At 35.4% G+C, this 16,440-nt stretch overlaps 1 protein-coding gene across 1 annotated transcript in view; it reads left to right on the forward strand.

Moving 5' to 3' along the window:
* Positions 1-8,701, forward strand: part of LOC129222126 (calpain-A-like) — a 116,192-nt gene extending 107,491 nt beyond the window's left edge. Inside the window, exons 10-13 of the mRNA XM_054856579.1 lie at positions 757-868; positions 2,299-2,450; positions 3,832-4,040; positions 8,395-8,701. Of these exons, the coding sequence (XP_054712554.1) occupies positions 757-868; positions 2,299-2,450; positions 3,832-4,040; positions 8,395-8,407 (486 nt within the window). The 3' untranslated portion in view covers positions 8,408-8,701. The remainder of the gene's footprint in view (positions 1-756; positions 869-2,298; positions 2,451-3,831; positions 4,041-8,394) is intronic.
* Positions 8,702-16,440: the final 7,739 nt, after the last annotated feature.

Consider the following 16,440-nt stretch of genomic DNA (forward strand, 5'->3'; position numbering starts at 1 on the left):
GCAACAAAAATTGAGTTAGCAGCTGTTAGGATGGTTCCTTCAACACTGTATTATTAGTTTCAGCCAAACAGAATTATAACCCATTTCAATTCTGTTTTGAAACTTACGAATCCTGAATCAAACAGGAACATATAAATAGGCTTCTTTCAAAAAAAAAAAAAAAAAAAACATGTCCATTCGACTAATAGGAGACTCCCATTTTATGAGTCAGGTGACATGGAGTTGACCTACACTGGCTTTGTGCTACTTGATGTTTAGGTTATTGTGGATCTCTGGGAGGACGTTGAGGGACGTTAAGGTTAAGATGGCAAACAAACATGTCGATTACGCTTTAAATCAAAGAAAAACATGTTCATTAGATTCAATGAAAGATATATCCTAATTTAAAATTTTATTTACAAGTTTATTGGTCTTTCAACATTTGAAACCTTTCTCTTAAGGACATTGGTGAGAGTAAATCAATCTGCGAATATACTAATATACTATAAATACATTTTTCCATAAAAGATTCTTAGAAACACGTTTTCCGTGAATTGATTAGTTCCTCCTCACATATGCCATAGTATAATACTGATGAAGATTTATATTTAGCACCAAGCTTTCTTCAAGTTTCCAACTTGTGTTTATGGTATCACGATTTCAGTTTTAAAAATTTACTAACATGAATCTTTCAGAAGTATAAGAATTGAATTTTAAGGGTGACCTTAACCACTTGATTTTTTTACCAACTGACTCTACTCATATTGTCTTTTTCAGGTGAAAGCGATTCGAGGAAAATGGGAGGTACCGAAAACAAGTGGAGGATCTAGAAATAATCTGGAATTATTTGCTAGGAATCCTCAGTATTTGTTATCAGTTTATGAACATGGTAATGTGTTTTCTCCTTTGAAAGTCTATGTGAAAAAGTTCTGATTTGATTCAAATAATAGCGGTGATATTATTTGTTGAGTGGCTGTTTTTGGACTTAAATACGCTGTTTGTACCTGTAAAGAGATTCTTAATGATGTTACAATTTTTTTTTTGGCATAAGCGAGCTATATTTACTCCGTTAGGAATGTAAAGTGTTACTAATTCTTCCATAAATATTAAAATAATAAATGCTAACTGCCATTACTGTCTGCAAAACATTAAACTCATGAATAAAAAAAAAGTTGCGTAATACGCATGCATTCGTAAATAAACATTTGATTTAAAATGAAAAGCATAGATAAATGTTAAAACTGATGACAGGATTGAGGTGAAAAGGTCACACAGAATGGTGTTATTATTATTTTCTCAGTAAAAGAAAGAGTACAAACAGTTTGTTAACCCGGACAGGACCGGTCATACGCAGGGTTGCCAGATTTAAGAACCGCAAACACGGGACAGGCTTCTAGGAGTGAAAAGAAGGGGGGGGGGAGTATTTTTAAAAGACGTCTGTTCATGATAAATCTGAAAAATTCAATTGCAATGAAACATTAAACCTTACAAAATGTCGCCTATCTATTTTTTAAAGTTTTTTTATTGTGATTGACAAAGCATGCACAGAGATATGTTTTTTTATTATTAATTTATTTATTTAGAAGCTAAACAGCTTCACATACATAGGGAACTGCGTGCCAATCGCCTTGCCTCCGGACACACACAGGAAAGATTTACAACATAAGAGAAGAAAATAACACCCAGGACACCGGCGGGAATCGAACCCACGACCTCCGGCTTAGAAGACGCAGCTTCTACCTCAGAGCCGCGAAAGCCCTAGATATATTTCCAACATTAGTAAATAAGCAAAGAAGAAGCAACTATTCAACTTCTCATGGTCTGCCGCCAAAACAAAACATGTAAACAAAATCAAAACGAACACAATTTTGATATTGCTGCCACATTTTTTTCTTATTGCTCATTATTTCTTTCTTTTTTTTTTTTTTTTTTTTTTTTTTTAACTTTATTTTTTGCTTTAAAATGATGTCTCGTTCTGCAAAATATTGTTATCAGCTGGAATACGGGACTTTAGCCGTCCCGTATGGAAGTTCCCCGGGACACGGGACATTTTTTTTAAAATACGGGACTGTCCCTTGAAATCTGGGACGTCTGGCAACCCTGGTCATACGTTTTCGTGAACCGCTGGATCAGCGGTTGAGAATCTTTGCATTTCATTATCCACCACGTCCAACACAGTCAACCACGTCATTGAAAGACGAAAGTGTTTTTAACTTATTGTTGTAAGGTCTCTGAAATGTTTTTACGAGATTTCTCTTCACCGAGTCCTGACTAATGATCAGTCTTATTTTAGTCTTTTATTTTCTCTATTCTCGACAGCTGGAAACCGGAAAGAGGCGCACCGGAAGAGCTCTCTGAACGGCGTCGGATCCGGCTACTGTTGCGCCGTCATCGCACTCATGCAAGTGCGCAGAAGGTGCATGAAGCATCCGGGCAGGAAGATGATGCAGATCGGATTCGTCGTCTATAGGGTAAGTTCACCGGGCCACAAATGTGTGGCAGGTAGGGCCGCCGATCTCTTCAGAGACATAAACATCGGTAGTAAAGCCATCCACGGAGTAACAGCTCATTTCTGCGCCATTTTTTCGCAGATATTTTGCTTAGTTTCAAGGGCTCTTGAAAGTTTTGCTGCAAAACATTTGCTAGAACACGGCGCAGATTTCAGCTTTGTTGGGATAGGGATGGTGCTTTTACCGATGTTAATGACTGACTCTTAAGACTTTAAGGTAACTGTGTATAACAAACATTCAACAGTAACTAACATTTATAGCAGTAAGATACCGCCACTAAGCCAGGGCTCGCTGGTGAGATGGATTCACTCCATCTACCAGTTTGATGGCACTCTCAGCTTCGATGAGATGACATCTGCATCCGGCTCGGTTATTCACTATGCTGGACTGAAGAGTTCTAATAAGAACGAAACTGCAGTCTCTAGTTGTGATAACCGGGCTATCTGGGATATTGCAAGTAGTAACTAACATTATCTCTGAAATAAAAGGGAGACGCCGACTTTCGGGTCACTCTGTATACAGCCTGACCACCGATGTGATGGAAAGGCAAACATCCAGTTTACAGACGAAAATGGACGCATCTATTAGTTTTCAAGAAGGATGCCAGCTTTTGGAGATTTGTTAGCCTCTAAATTAAGCAGAGTCTAATTGAAATTGACGGAGCACTCGCATCAAATTTTTACTTTCCTCCCTCATTCAGATAGAGTCGTCTTAACCGGAGGTTTACCAATTCTTTATCATCCGTGGGAAGACTGCAGTTCGGGAGTCTTTCAAGACGTGAAAATACTTTTGAAATTTTTTAGAGGAATTTAATCATTTTGAACGAGTGAAATATACGAAATACACGACCATAACAATGATCAATTCTATAAAATGATTGAATTTATTTTCTAAACAGATATTGTTAACTCTCCACCAAGCATATTTCATGTGTTGGAAATGGAAAATGCATTTCCAACATTTAGGCAAACCAACACTTTCTTGAATTCATGATGCAATTTTTAATTTTTTCCCTAACCCCGACAGCTTTAGTATTCTTATTGGTCCGCAACATGTGTTGTGTTGGAAACATCCGTCTTTGCATTACGACTTCTCTTTTTTATGTATCTGGACTGTCCTATTTTATCTTTCTTTTTGCACTGATGACGAAACACTGCCGGTTTCTTAAAATTGTTTGACATATTTATTGTTTCCATTTCTAAATTATTTACGTGTACTGTTTTTCTTTTTTCCTATAGCAGGGGTGTCCACTTGATTGTAGTAGCCTGGTCATTAAAAAAACAACTTAAAGTCGATCATGTCGATGTTCATTCTTGAAACTTAATGCTCATTTCTCCTTCAGACAGATGACTCTAAACGCCGCCTCACTGTACAAGATTTTGTAACCAACGAAGAGGAGGGTAATTCGGGCCCTTACATCAACTACAGAGAAGTATTCGCGCGATTCGAACTGTCTCCAGGACATTACGTCATAATCCCTGCCACGTTCGAGCCCCATCGACAAGGGTCGTTCATGATCCGAGTTTACACCGACTGCCCATTTGATCTCAGGTAAGAGTCCAAAAAAAAAAACTTTTCTTTTTTTGCTCTTTGCATATTAAAATTGTTGTCCAGTTTCTAGCACATCAGCATTGATTTTCTGACATTTTCATCAAGCTTCGGAAACAAATTATTTTTCATCGTGCTTTGCATCGTTAAAGCAATTGTTCAATAAAAAATAATTATTAAATAAAAAAACAGACTGCATAAAAACCAAAAAAACTAAAAAGAAAAAAAAATGTAAGCCCGGGTAGTTTCGAATGTTATTAAGTACTACTGAATAACTACACCATTGAAATAGTTTTATAATTGATACACACGTAAGACAAAGGATGAATTTAAAAGCAGAATAAAAGGATCAACCGTCGGGGCCCATTCCTTTTTGACCAACCAAGGAACCCCGTAAAATTTGAATCCCCGACTGTTGATCCTTCTATTCTGCTTTTGAATTTATGATTTGTCTCATGTGTGTATTGATTATAAAACTATTTCAATGGTGTCGTTATTTAGTAGCACTTAATAACATTCTAAAGTACTGGGCTTATATTTTTTTCTTTTTAGTTTTTACTGTTTTTACGCTGTCGGGTTTTTTGTTTTTATTTACTAATTATTTTTTATTTTACACTTTTTAGTTAATTTTCGTTGAATTAGTTATTATGATTATGAGATGGTAAATTTCGCAATCTTGTCATTTCATTGAGAGAGTAGCACGATAGATCATCCTTACGATATAATATCGTAAGGATGGATTATTCAGTAACTTGCGGTGGTCTTAACTACTGATTATTTGTCCCTCTAGGGACCTAACTCGGCTTAAAGCTACATATGCTTGACCTTTTGCAAAAATGCGCGAACTTAAGTCAACCACAGCTGTATAAACAGCCTGTATAACTCATGATGACGCGAGCTCGGAAATGTCGTCAATCAAATCTTTCTCGCTAAACTGAAAAAGGTCGTCAAGAAAGTACACGTCACGCAACCTCTTATAATGTTTCAGGAATTCTTATTAGTTCTAAAGGTTCCTAGTATTGAATATAGTGTTCAAAAATTTTCGTATGTGTATGTGGAATGCACAATTATATTTTACCGGTCCACAGTGTTTCATGCTGTAGTAAATTCAGCAAACTATCAATGCCTTCAAAAAAAAATTTTTTATACAAAAATCCATTGTTATCGTTTTGTTTTTAAGTCAATATCAAGAAATATAAACATTAGTACTTGCGCTTACAATCACTAGAGCACTCTTCCTTGAATTTTTTCATCTTCTTCATATCAGAAAAGCGGTAATTTCAATCAATTATTTTTTTTATTCAATGTAAAATTTGAAATAAATGAGCTTAATATTGAAAGTAATTGGATCGGGTACATTACTCTGTGGCAGTGTGTAACTAATATTTAAAGGACTATCATTGTTCTCAAAATTCTTCAACGTTATGTGCTTGGAGTATTCCAAAATTAAGATCCGGTGACCTATACTTGACTGATCGTTGATGTGAATAAAGTTTCATACATGCAGAGCTATTTAAAACTTGACCATGGAGAGATGGTGGATGACCTCGAAGCGGAAACATCATTTGTATCATTTGTAGTAGGTATAATCAGCTAGAAAGTGCCGAGTAGTAAGAGGAGAGTTTTCGCTAATCCTGTAGTCCGACCACGAATCACCCTTGTTAATCTTTTGGGAAAACGGATCCATTTCTTAAAATAAGTAGCGAAGCAGGAAAAGACACGTGCCATATTTTAGAGTTTAGCAACATTTTGGCCATATGAAAAAAAATACTCCTAGTATATTTTCTTTATGTGAGTTATTTAGACCTGAAAGATTAAAGTTGCTGCAATAACTGCGTTGAGTTGCGAAAAAGTAAAAATGACAAGCCTTGGCATTCTTTATTGCAACTCTACTCGCGCCAATTTTCAGTTGAAATTGATTATCTTGAACGTCATCTCTGACCAATGGCTGCTGAAAGGAGTAAAACCCAAGACCCACTCACTTACGTAGGACGTGACCTGTCCAATGTAGAGCCGCTATGATATGCCGACGCATCAGCTTAAGCTTAGCCATTTTGGATCGGATTTTTCATTGTTGCACTGCTAGGGTTACCACAGCTAAGTTTCGGCCAAATTTGCCGAAAATAATATTTTGTTCACGTGCCGCCAATAGTTGCTCAAAGTGAACAATCACCAAAAGTAATAACTCGCCAGAAATGACAACCACTCAAACACGCGCTCCGATCCAAAATGGCTAATCTTAAGCTGATGCGCCGGCTCGTATATATAGGGGCCTTAGTCCAATGAGACAACTGCCTTGACCGCAAAAAATTAAAATGTTTTGCCTCTTTAGCTATTTTCTTAAATTCCAAGGTGACGTATTCAATCTATAGACACACTTGCGAATTCCGTTCCAATTTTTCTCTCCATGTCGTTCCTTCACGAAAATGGCCACTTCTAAAACAGGGCAGAGCAAAAGTTCAACTTTTCGTGGTCGGATTATACCTACTACAAAATAATAACAATGAAACTATTAAAAATGATAAAAATGATGTTTCCACTTCAAGGTCATCCGCCATCTCTCCGTGGTCAAGCTTTACCGACTCTTTATGAAATTACTGCAGTTGTTTTAATTCAGTAGTCGAGTTCTTGATCACCCTCCGCAACAGTACCGACCTTGATTTCAGCTACTACTTCCTCTTGCATTTGAATTTTGAAAGAGTGACAATAATTGGAGCAAACCTACCCTGACAGCATTGTGAAGGCTACGCAGATCCTAATCTCAGTACTACGTCGCTGCTATAGGCTAAGTTTGCCCCAACTATTGGTGAACAACAATTTCAAAACGACAGTAACAAGCGTTACTAACAGATTTAAAAAGGTATAGATGTGAATGGCGACCATGTTGAAAACTAAATAACAGAATTTTTTTAAAAATACCAAGCACTTTTCATAATTCACTCAAAAGGACGAAATAACTTTTCTGTGTCAAAAAGAACAATTTAAGAATTCCTGTAGTTTTCGAAAATTCCAAGAAAATGACACCACAAACGAAGAAAAGTGCAGCTCAAGTCATGAAGAGAATTTCTTATCATTATCTAGCTTTCAATCATACCTTTGAGTAATGAAACATACATATTTTTCTTATTGGGAAAGTTTGGTTTGAATTGACTAGAACTGCACTTTTCTTTGTTTGTGGTGTCATTTTCTTGGAATTTTCGAAAACTACAGGAGTTCTTAAACTGTCTTTCCTGACCCAAAAAAGTTATTTTGAGAGTGCATTATGAAAAGTGCTTGGTATTTTATAAAAAATTCTGTTATTTTATTCTTTTAAGTGTAAATGTATTTCAGAAATAGAATAATTTTATCGTCACGAAACTTCACTTTATTTTTTCATATGAATACTCGGTACTGAAAGTGAAAAAACCTATATACGTGTCTAAAACTTTAAGCAGTTGGTACTAAAATTGAATCCTTGTTCCTCCCTAGGATTTATGCTTGCTAATTTCATGCTTGCTTTAGGGAAGCCTTGATTCAAAATTTTCATTATGATTGCTTTTAACATTACTGTTGCAAGGCAACAAAATTTGTTACAATGTGTTTTATATTTAAACATTTAATAGGGAAATTACATGAAATTTGCTGTTTTCCATCCTAACTGAAATAATAATTTTATTTCAGAATTTTAATTTTCAGCGCTAAGTTGTACCTTAAAATTAAGTAAATCATTTAGTGGAATCCCGAAGTCTCTAAGTAGTCTAGTTGCAGAGATATAAGCAAAACCAAGCCTCAGATTTCTCCGTGACAGTCAAGCCAAGTATAATAAAAGTGCTTAATTAGCTTTACCTTCAATTCACGAGTTGAACCGCACCATGCTACGGGCACTCGCTGGTGAGATAAATTAATGAAATCTACCAGTTTGTTGGCAGTCTCAGTTTCAATGAGATGACAGCTGCCTCCAGCTCGGTTATTCACTATTCCTGACTGAGGCGCTCTAATACGAACGAAATTGCAGTGTCAGAACTCAGGATGTGATAACCGAGTTGTCTGGTATATTGCATGTAATTCTGGGGCCTTAGCCCCAGCTTAGGGGCGATAATTTACTGCTAAATATGTCATACCACAGTCGATAAAAACCTTTTTCTTTTCTTTTTTTCCATGAGCTTTTTTCTTTTTTAAATACATATATCTATTCGGATGGTTGTTTGAAATAAGCCTTTATTTTACCATCCTGTCAGGGAAATTGTTTGAAATATCATTAAAATCGAAAAATCTGCTTTACTCTCAACTAACGAATGTTATCGAAGTAGTACAATCTTCTTCGCAATTTTAATTCCTGCTTAATCTATTTATTTATTTATTTATTTATTTATTTCAGAGAACTAAGGTGACTATGAAACGATTTCAAGTTTTAGAAAGCAGCCGTATCAACTCTTATGCCACGTCATCAAGCCGACGGGTTTCTCAACAGCCATTTTTGTATTCCCGCTCAAGAAAAAAATCTATTTTAACCAGTTTCTTCTAGAAATGAGGAAGCAGCGTGCCTTTTTATCCATATGAAACAAATGAACTGTCGTCTTATTTATAATGTGATCGATACATTTGTTGATCTGTTTAATGATTCAGAGTATTTGATTTGTAGAAAAATATTTCTAACTGTGTTAGACTCTCTCGAACAAAACATAAATGTGATGAACTCTTCTTAATAACAATAAAATTAATTTCATTGTTCATGTTTTCGGTTTTTCACACCACGAAACAAGTTAAAGCTACTTCCTTAACATAAGAGCATGAAACAATCGAAATGGAACAGCTTACAGTTCCCGGGGCCAATGGCTACTGATTGCGAGTAGTTGGTGGTAGCCAAACGTGTCATTTCAATTTTTTTCAGGAAATGGGGGAGGGGAGTGTGCAAAGGTTGTATAATTACCGTATTACCCCGCATTATCCGTCATGCAGGAAAAAGCAAGGTTGACCAGTATGCCAGGAAATTCGAATTTTCCGGCATATGCAGGATAATTCACAGTTTATTTTGCAACGAAACAAAAGTAAATTTCCCTATTCAATTCCAATCAGAATAAGCAAACCACTGGCACTGCAAGGGGGAAAAAAAATAAATACCGAAAGCAACCTTCTTTCAAAAAAAAAAGTGTTATGCATATAATATGTGCTTGTTATTTATGGTAGGTCATTATTAATCCATTTAATTATCTTTACCAATATTATAAAGAGAGAGGGCGGATTTTTGTGTGTTTATATGTTCGAGGTAATCTCCGAAACCACTGCACCTATTTGAAAAATTCTTTTACTATATGAAAGGTGCTTTCTTACTGAGTAACATAGGCTATAATTCGAAAAAATCCAATAAATAGTTCTTTTTTTTATTCAAATTTAGGCCCAAATTTCATGTAAATTGCCTATTATTGGCAATTAAAGGAGTGAAAAATTACTTGCACATATTAATATTATATGTCGTTAAAAAGGGTAAAATTTTCTGCGTTCTAAACAATTTATTTCAATGCTCTAACTTGATTACGGCGGGAGTAAATTGCGTTTTTAGCTCGAACTTTTTTGGGCTTAGCTGAAATTTAGACACTACTTTCTTTATTAAATCTATCAATAAAAAGTGAAGGAATTCTCCCACAGTTTTCTTTTTGACAGCATTGGAAAAGCGAGTTTTTTTACCCCAGATCTCTTTCGACCTTTGGTCGACAAAGTTAGCTTCTATCTTCAAAGGAAATAAAGTTACAAGCGTTTTTAAATCAATTTCAAAATATGTCATTTTGATTCAGGTTGTCAATCATTTTATTTTCGCGTTCTCATGGTTATGCTTTTTGAATCCATTCTATATTTTCTTATTTTGCATCTGATTTCTTAAACTTATTTTATTTCATGTTTCCATGGTTACGCTTTTAAAATCCATCTTTCGCATTTTAATATCTTAAAAGTATTTTACTATCTGTCGTCATTGTTTGGAAGGGTAATTTTGCATGGTGTTTTTTTTTTCTTTTATTTAAGCTATCCTTTAAGTTATTAAGTTATTCTTTTAATTAATTGTTGAATATATGTCACTTGACACAATTTTTGTTCTCAAGGTAGACCGGGCAAAGCCGGGCAACGCAGCTCCTAATATATAAAGATTTTAAAGCAACTGTTAATGTGATTTTATACTTTTTTGTTTGTTTGGCGAAACATTTATTATTGCCAAAGAAAAAACATCCGCTTCACTCGCAAAAGGGCTGGGTTCCGGTAGCGTGGTCGCTTGGCACATTAGGCGCTGAGCAGGTTCAGTCTAGGATTATTGTTTTAAGGCAACCGTTAATGTAATTCATTGTTTTGGCGATTTGTTTTAAAAGAAAAGAAACTTTTGATTTGTTTTTATCTCAGTGAAATGTAGGACATTTTCTTCTTTTTTTCTGACGGTGATTTTTGAATGCTCCACGGGATTTTTTTTCTCTTTCGTTTGACGGATGGATTATGATAGCGTAGTTGCTGGGCAAGTTTGGCGATGAACAATGGAGCTGCAGAATTATTTTTACATTTGAAAGATATTATTTGATGTATCTTTTTGTTTATATGGCGAAATATTTTAAATTGCAGTAAAAACCGCTTCACTCGCTAAATAGAGTTTTAAAGCAACTGTAAATCTAATTTAATAGTTTAACGAAAAGTTTTAAATTCCAGAGAAACTTTAATTTTTTTTTTTTTTTTTTGAAAAGGTGTGTACTTATTTTATACAAAGAAAGACGATCATTTCACATCAGAGGCGGAGGGGGTGTTAATTCTTTTTATTCAACGGACTTTCATTAAATTTTTTGCACGGGCATCGCTGTGCGGGTCCTCTAGTTTGTCAATAAAGTAATCAATTCGGAAGCAATCATTGTTACTGCGATTTGTTCATAATTTTTTTAAATAAATTCTTTTAGGTTCCTTTTAGAAAAGTAAGTTTAATTTTTATTTATTGAATAGCTATGGTAAATCTAGGTAGTAGAGACCCAACCCATAAAGTCACCTTCACAATTCCAGATGGTGCCGCCCACAATCAAATGGCTCGACTTTGCCGAAAAAGACTTAAAAACTGTTGGCCTCAGTGGATCATTGAGCTCTATATAGTAATGGATGGAGGAAATTTGTTTCTGACAATGCGGGATGGAGGAAACTGATTGAGACAGTTTTGGCCTGCCCTAGGCTGTATAGTGCCGAAAAAGAAGAAGAAGCTGCTATGGTAAATTCTTTTGCAACTGGTTTAGGGGCGTCACTTACTGCTTAAATGTTTGCTTACTTAGTTTACATTTCATTTTAATAAAATTATTTGTTATTAAACACTATTTTTCTTTTTAAATAACATGACATTTTTCGTAAATATTTTTACTTCATCATTCATTGGCAGGGCCGACTACAAGGGGGGCAGAGGAGGCAAATGCATAGGGGCCCGGACTCACAGAGGCTGACGAAATTAAAAACATCCCAGTACTTAAAATATAAGCTCGTTGTTAAAAATTTAAATGACAAATAAGGTCAAATGCTTTAGAGCTGCTCTTTTTATTATCGTGACATGTGCTTAATGGTCAGGGAATGATTAGTTTAGCTTCATTCTAAAAACTGAGCATGGTGGTGTGGCTATGAGAAATTTCCAAGAACCGTGGTACCTGCCTGACGCTGGTCGCTCAAATTCTCATGAGCCCCTAAGGGCACGGAGCAGTGACTCGCAACGTCTTCCCACCCACCCCTTCCCCTTCTTTACCACAGATTTCAACCTGACTTATGGTAAGCCTAGGTTTCTTTCAAGCCCGTATTTCAGTGCGGTTTTTTCTTGTGTGATTGGTTTTGTACAATATGGTGTTGCTTTTGGAAGGTTGGTTTAACTGATAACTTTTATTAGTTAATTTTTCTGGTTTTTGTATTGCTAGTGGCCCGGCTACTACCCAGGGGTCGGACTTCTTAATTGTTCAGGGGCTGAGAATTCTGACGCCGGGCCTTGCTGAGAACCGAGGTGGGCTCCTTGTAAATTCGGGTCTTTTCCACCCCTAAAACTTGCCAAATTTATACCACTCCAATTCTGAGACAGGCCCCTTCAAAGGATGGGTCTTTAGTTTCTGACTAGGCTGACATGGCCTCTTGTCGCCGTCGGCTTCGTGGCAAAAACTAATATACTGTAGAAGTATCTTTAACCTATCTTTTAGTGCAACGAGCACCTTAACATTGCAAATAGAGGTTCTAACTTTCTCTCAACAGTTTCAAAACATTAAATGATGATTAAAATTTTTGAAAGGAAAACAGGAATAAAACTTTACTGGTCTCACTGACCACAAAAATTTACGCTCTGCTGGTTCGATTGATGTTTTTTGGGACGTTTGGAGAATGTGAGGATGTCTTGGACCCGCAGACTACTGTGAATTTTGAGCCCTGAAGAATATAATAACAAGTTACTATATAAAAATCAAACGAAATAAGAAGGGACCTCGGTGGCCGTGTGGTTTCGCCAACTGCTTTGTAAGCAGAGAGGCACGGGTTCGATTCCCGCCAGCAGCCCTGGATGCTCCCTCATTTCCATGCAATGTACATCTTTCATGTGTATTGTCCTGGAAATAAAATATGGAAAAAGATTGTGGATTATTAGAGGTAAAAGCTTCTCCGCTGAGAATAGCTATATACCCCAATGTGTGTTATCAAAATAAGAAAATTATTCAATCATTGAATCAAAGTAACATAGAAGTGAGAAGCTTCTTATGTCAATGTAAAGTTTATTAGTGATAGATATTTTGTCAGTATAGAAATAATTGTTTGATAGAATCAAAGCATTAACAAAGATGAAAAATAATTATAGCAATTTATTGAATTTTCAGCAGATGAAATCACAGATGCAATCAGTTCTTAAGAGAATAGGGGGTAAAGGAAATTGAAAGAAGAAATATTAAAAAAAAAACCTTAAAACCGGGGGAACAAATAAAAAAAGACATGCTACACATACTAGACATATTTCCATGACAAGTCCTCTGCGTACTAATAGATATTTTAACTTTTGTTTTGCGCCATATACAAAAAGTGTCTGAACACAGAAATTCAGAGCATAAGATCGAAGTCTACTGACCTCTTTTAAACTAATTTATTTTTTTTTTATAAAACTAAAAACTAAGATGATGGTGAAATTTCAAATTAAATGAAAAGGATTATCTTCTTTCCTGAGATAAAATGTATTTCTTAGATCATTAAATGGTAGTATTTTTTACAGATTTTCTCACGACATTTTTATCCTTAAAAAACTTGATGAACTAACCAAAATCTTCAACATTGTTCACAGAAAACCAATAAATTAAAACATCAATAACATAAGAGAAGCACACTCAGATCGTATTTCAGTTACAATTCTCACGAATATAAAAATATCAACAATCAAAGAAACTCATTTTGAAACAGCATGTATTACCTATCATGTTAAAATCTGTTCCGCGTCTCTTTCAATGTGAGTTTATTGCGAATGTTTACAGCGAGCAGAATTTTCCAAACAACATAACAACAATACAGATGTAAATTAAGATTCAGAAGAAACCAGGCGAAAACGGAAATATTTCACAACACAAAAAACAGTAAATCGTGAAATTAAAACGAACTAAAACTTAAACAGCAATATTCCGCATTGCAATTTCTACCTCACAATTTAAATAGGCGGCTCTGTTTACATTTTATGCCGCGTTGCTTTAATGTATCCAGGTTACCACGCTGTTTGATAGAAAGCGCTCGCTTTTATTTCTCGTTTCGCTAATGCACTGCAATTGGTTTTGTTCGACGATCCTAACCGGTCGACAACTGAGTAACCAGTTGCTAACCGCTGCGTTCTATCATCTACCAGTACCGCATCGATTACCGTATTAATCTGTTGATTAGCTGATTGAAGCACGTGATCATTAGCTGTCACGTGATCGTTCGACGAGCCCAACCGGTAGCCGGTTGGCCTCGTTGAACGCAAGCATTGAGGGCGTTTCAAAACTCGCCGCCGGGAACATTGGGCGCCGGGCATTTTGGACGCCGGGAAGCGAATTTAGAAACACAACCGCGTACGCAGGTCGCACAGATGGCGCTACGATCGATTGGCGAGGAGAAACGTTTGGGAAGGGATTCATCGCCAGCCTTCGAGCAACAAGCGCTAGTCGCGATTGCCGCTTAAATTTCTAACTTTTTTAGTAATTATTTTTGTTTTACTAACGACTTCATTTACGAATGTTTGCTGCTGGATAAAAATGGACTTATATTGCCTAATAGTACCAAACTTGATTATATAGATAGTCATGAATTAGTTAAAATTGCTTTAGGTCCCAAATGTCCAGCCCCTAATTTTTTTCCTGGCTTAACTGAATCATCTCTGAGATGGAGCTTGAAAATGTCATATTAGACAATGAAGTCAATGAAATCAGTGACTCTTGACCATCAAGAAATCAAAAACGAAATACAGGCTCCATCTACTAGTTCTCAAATTATTAATACCTCAGCTGAAGATAAGCAGTTATTTGTAGACGAATTAAAAAGACTAGTGTCATATGAAAATATTGACAAAACAATATTAACAAAGTTGACTATTTAAAAAATATCAAAACGGGCACATAATTGAATCAAAAATGAATTTAATAAGTAAAATTTTTCCACCCAGACGGAAAGGGTAGAAAAATAAAACTTCAACCGAAATTATTTCAAGAAGTGGAATGCCCAAGGGGTCAAGCAGAATCCCCGCAGGGAGACCCTTCAAGTGCAAAGCACAATATAAAGCGAAAAGAAATCGTAATCTAACTCAAAAAAATAAATTTTAATAGAGCTAATGCAAAAAGCCATAGCATTTTGTATTATTATTATTATTTTTAAATATAAGCATGTAGTAATACAATTATTTGTTTCTCCTTTTTAGTAATTTTGCAAAACACTAGCTTGTGCACCGAAAAGAACATTTTTCAAACATTTTTTTCCCTTTTAGAACTACAGATCATAATAAAAACAAAAATACACATGTGTTATGACTTAAAACGTAAACAACTATATTAGATACAAAAGGCAAGCAAGGTAAGAATTTTCTAAATCATAATTAACATTTACTAAAAGCACTTTTTAATAATCATGCAAGATATATGCAGCATTTAAATCTTTTATGTGCAATTATTACACGAATTTCAATTTAAAAAAATTAAATACAATTATAAAATTAGCATATAAATTAAACAACACATTTCTCCCTCTAATTAAATAATCACTTCATTTTAAATACAGTCTAAGACAGTTCGTGTCCTTCCTCTCTTAGAACCATTTTGTATGAGATGAAAGGAATATTGTTTTAAGTGTAAATTCTACTTGCAGTAGGTTTCTAATTGATGTCTATTATTTGAGAGTAGAGAAGTTAAAAAAAGAACTATTTCATCCCAGATGCACAGAAGGAAAGAATGGGATCCTAATATCATAGGATGCAAGAAACTTGCTAATTTTGTTCAAGGTTAACTGCTAATGATATTTGTGTCTGTACACCCTCGACTATGATTTCCAAAGACAATGAACAAAAAATTAATTGGGTGACCTGTTCTGCTTATGCTAAAATAATAAAATGTTTTGATATTTATGTATTGATGCAACCAAATCAAATTTAGGGTTATGGTATACCTGTACCTCTGAGCCAGACTAGCGTTAGTCCATTTTCGTTACTTTTCAAGAGAGAGCGAAAACGTTTGTCTGAGGCATAGAAAGGATGGGACTTGCGCTCTTTTAACGCAGCTAAATATTTTTGAAGGAATATCTTTCATAGAATAAGGATCTCATATATCGACACGGAATGATATTCTACATTCAATGCAGTAATAAAGTGAAGATTGCAAATTTTTGGACTCAAGTTAGTCTGGCTCTGTGGTGTAAAGTTACGATACAAGATATACGACATACAAGGTAATCAAAGAATATGGAAAAGTTTTGAAAAGGGTCAGAAGGGCATATATAACATCATCACAGTCCAGATATGTCATATAAGTTAAAACACGAAGGCTTTTTGTTGCTGTGGATTCATCGAGCATGCTGTACTATAGTATAAACATCTCATTGTTGTTCAATAGAGTGCAATCTGCATCAGCATAAACAACATGTTCTGCATTTCTTTAGCAGTATTAAAGCTCTAGGTGCTTTGTAAAATCTCAATGCAGACAGCTTCTTGGTATATTTCTTCGACTACCCAGCAAAGCACCCTCTACAACTTTCAGCCTGTTCCAGCACACCACAGAAAAATACAAAAGAGGGGTACATCCCCACTGGTAAATTTTTAATATTGAAGTTCAAGAAAGGCCTTTTTAGGCTATCTTTGATGCTAACAGAAGGGAGATTACCAAGATGTGTAGTAAAGGATACGTAATGAAATCAATCACACCTCCTATGAAACATTTGTCCTTGCAGCATGCTTTTT

Source organism: Uloborus diversus, chromosome 1 (genome assembly GCF_026930045.1).
Source record: "Uloborus diversus isolate 005 chromosome 1, Udiv.v.3.1, whole genome shotgun sequence".
NCBI classification, from domain to species: Eukaryota; Metazoa; Arthropoda; class Arachnida; order Araneae; family Uloboridae; genus Uloborus; species Uloborus diversus.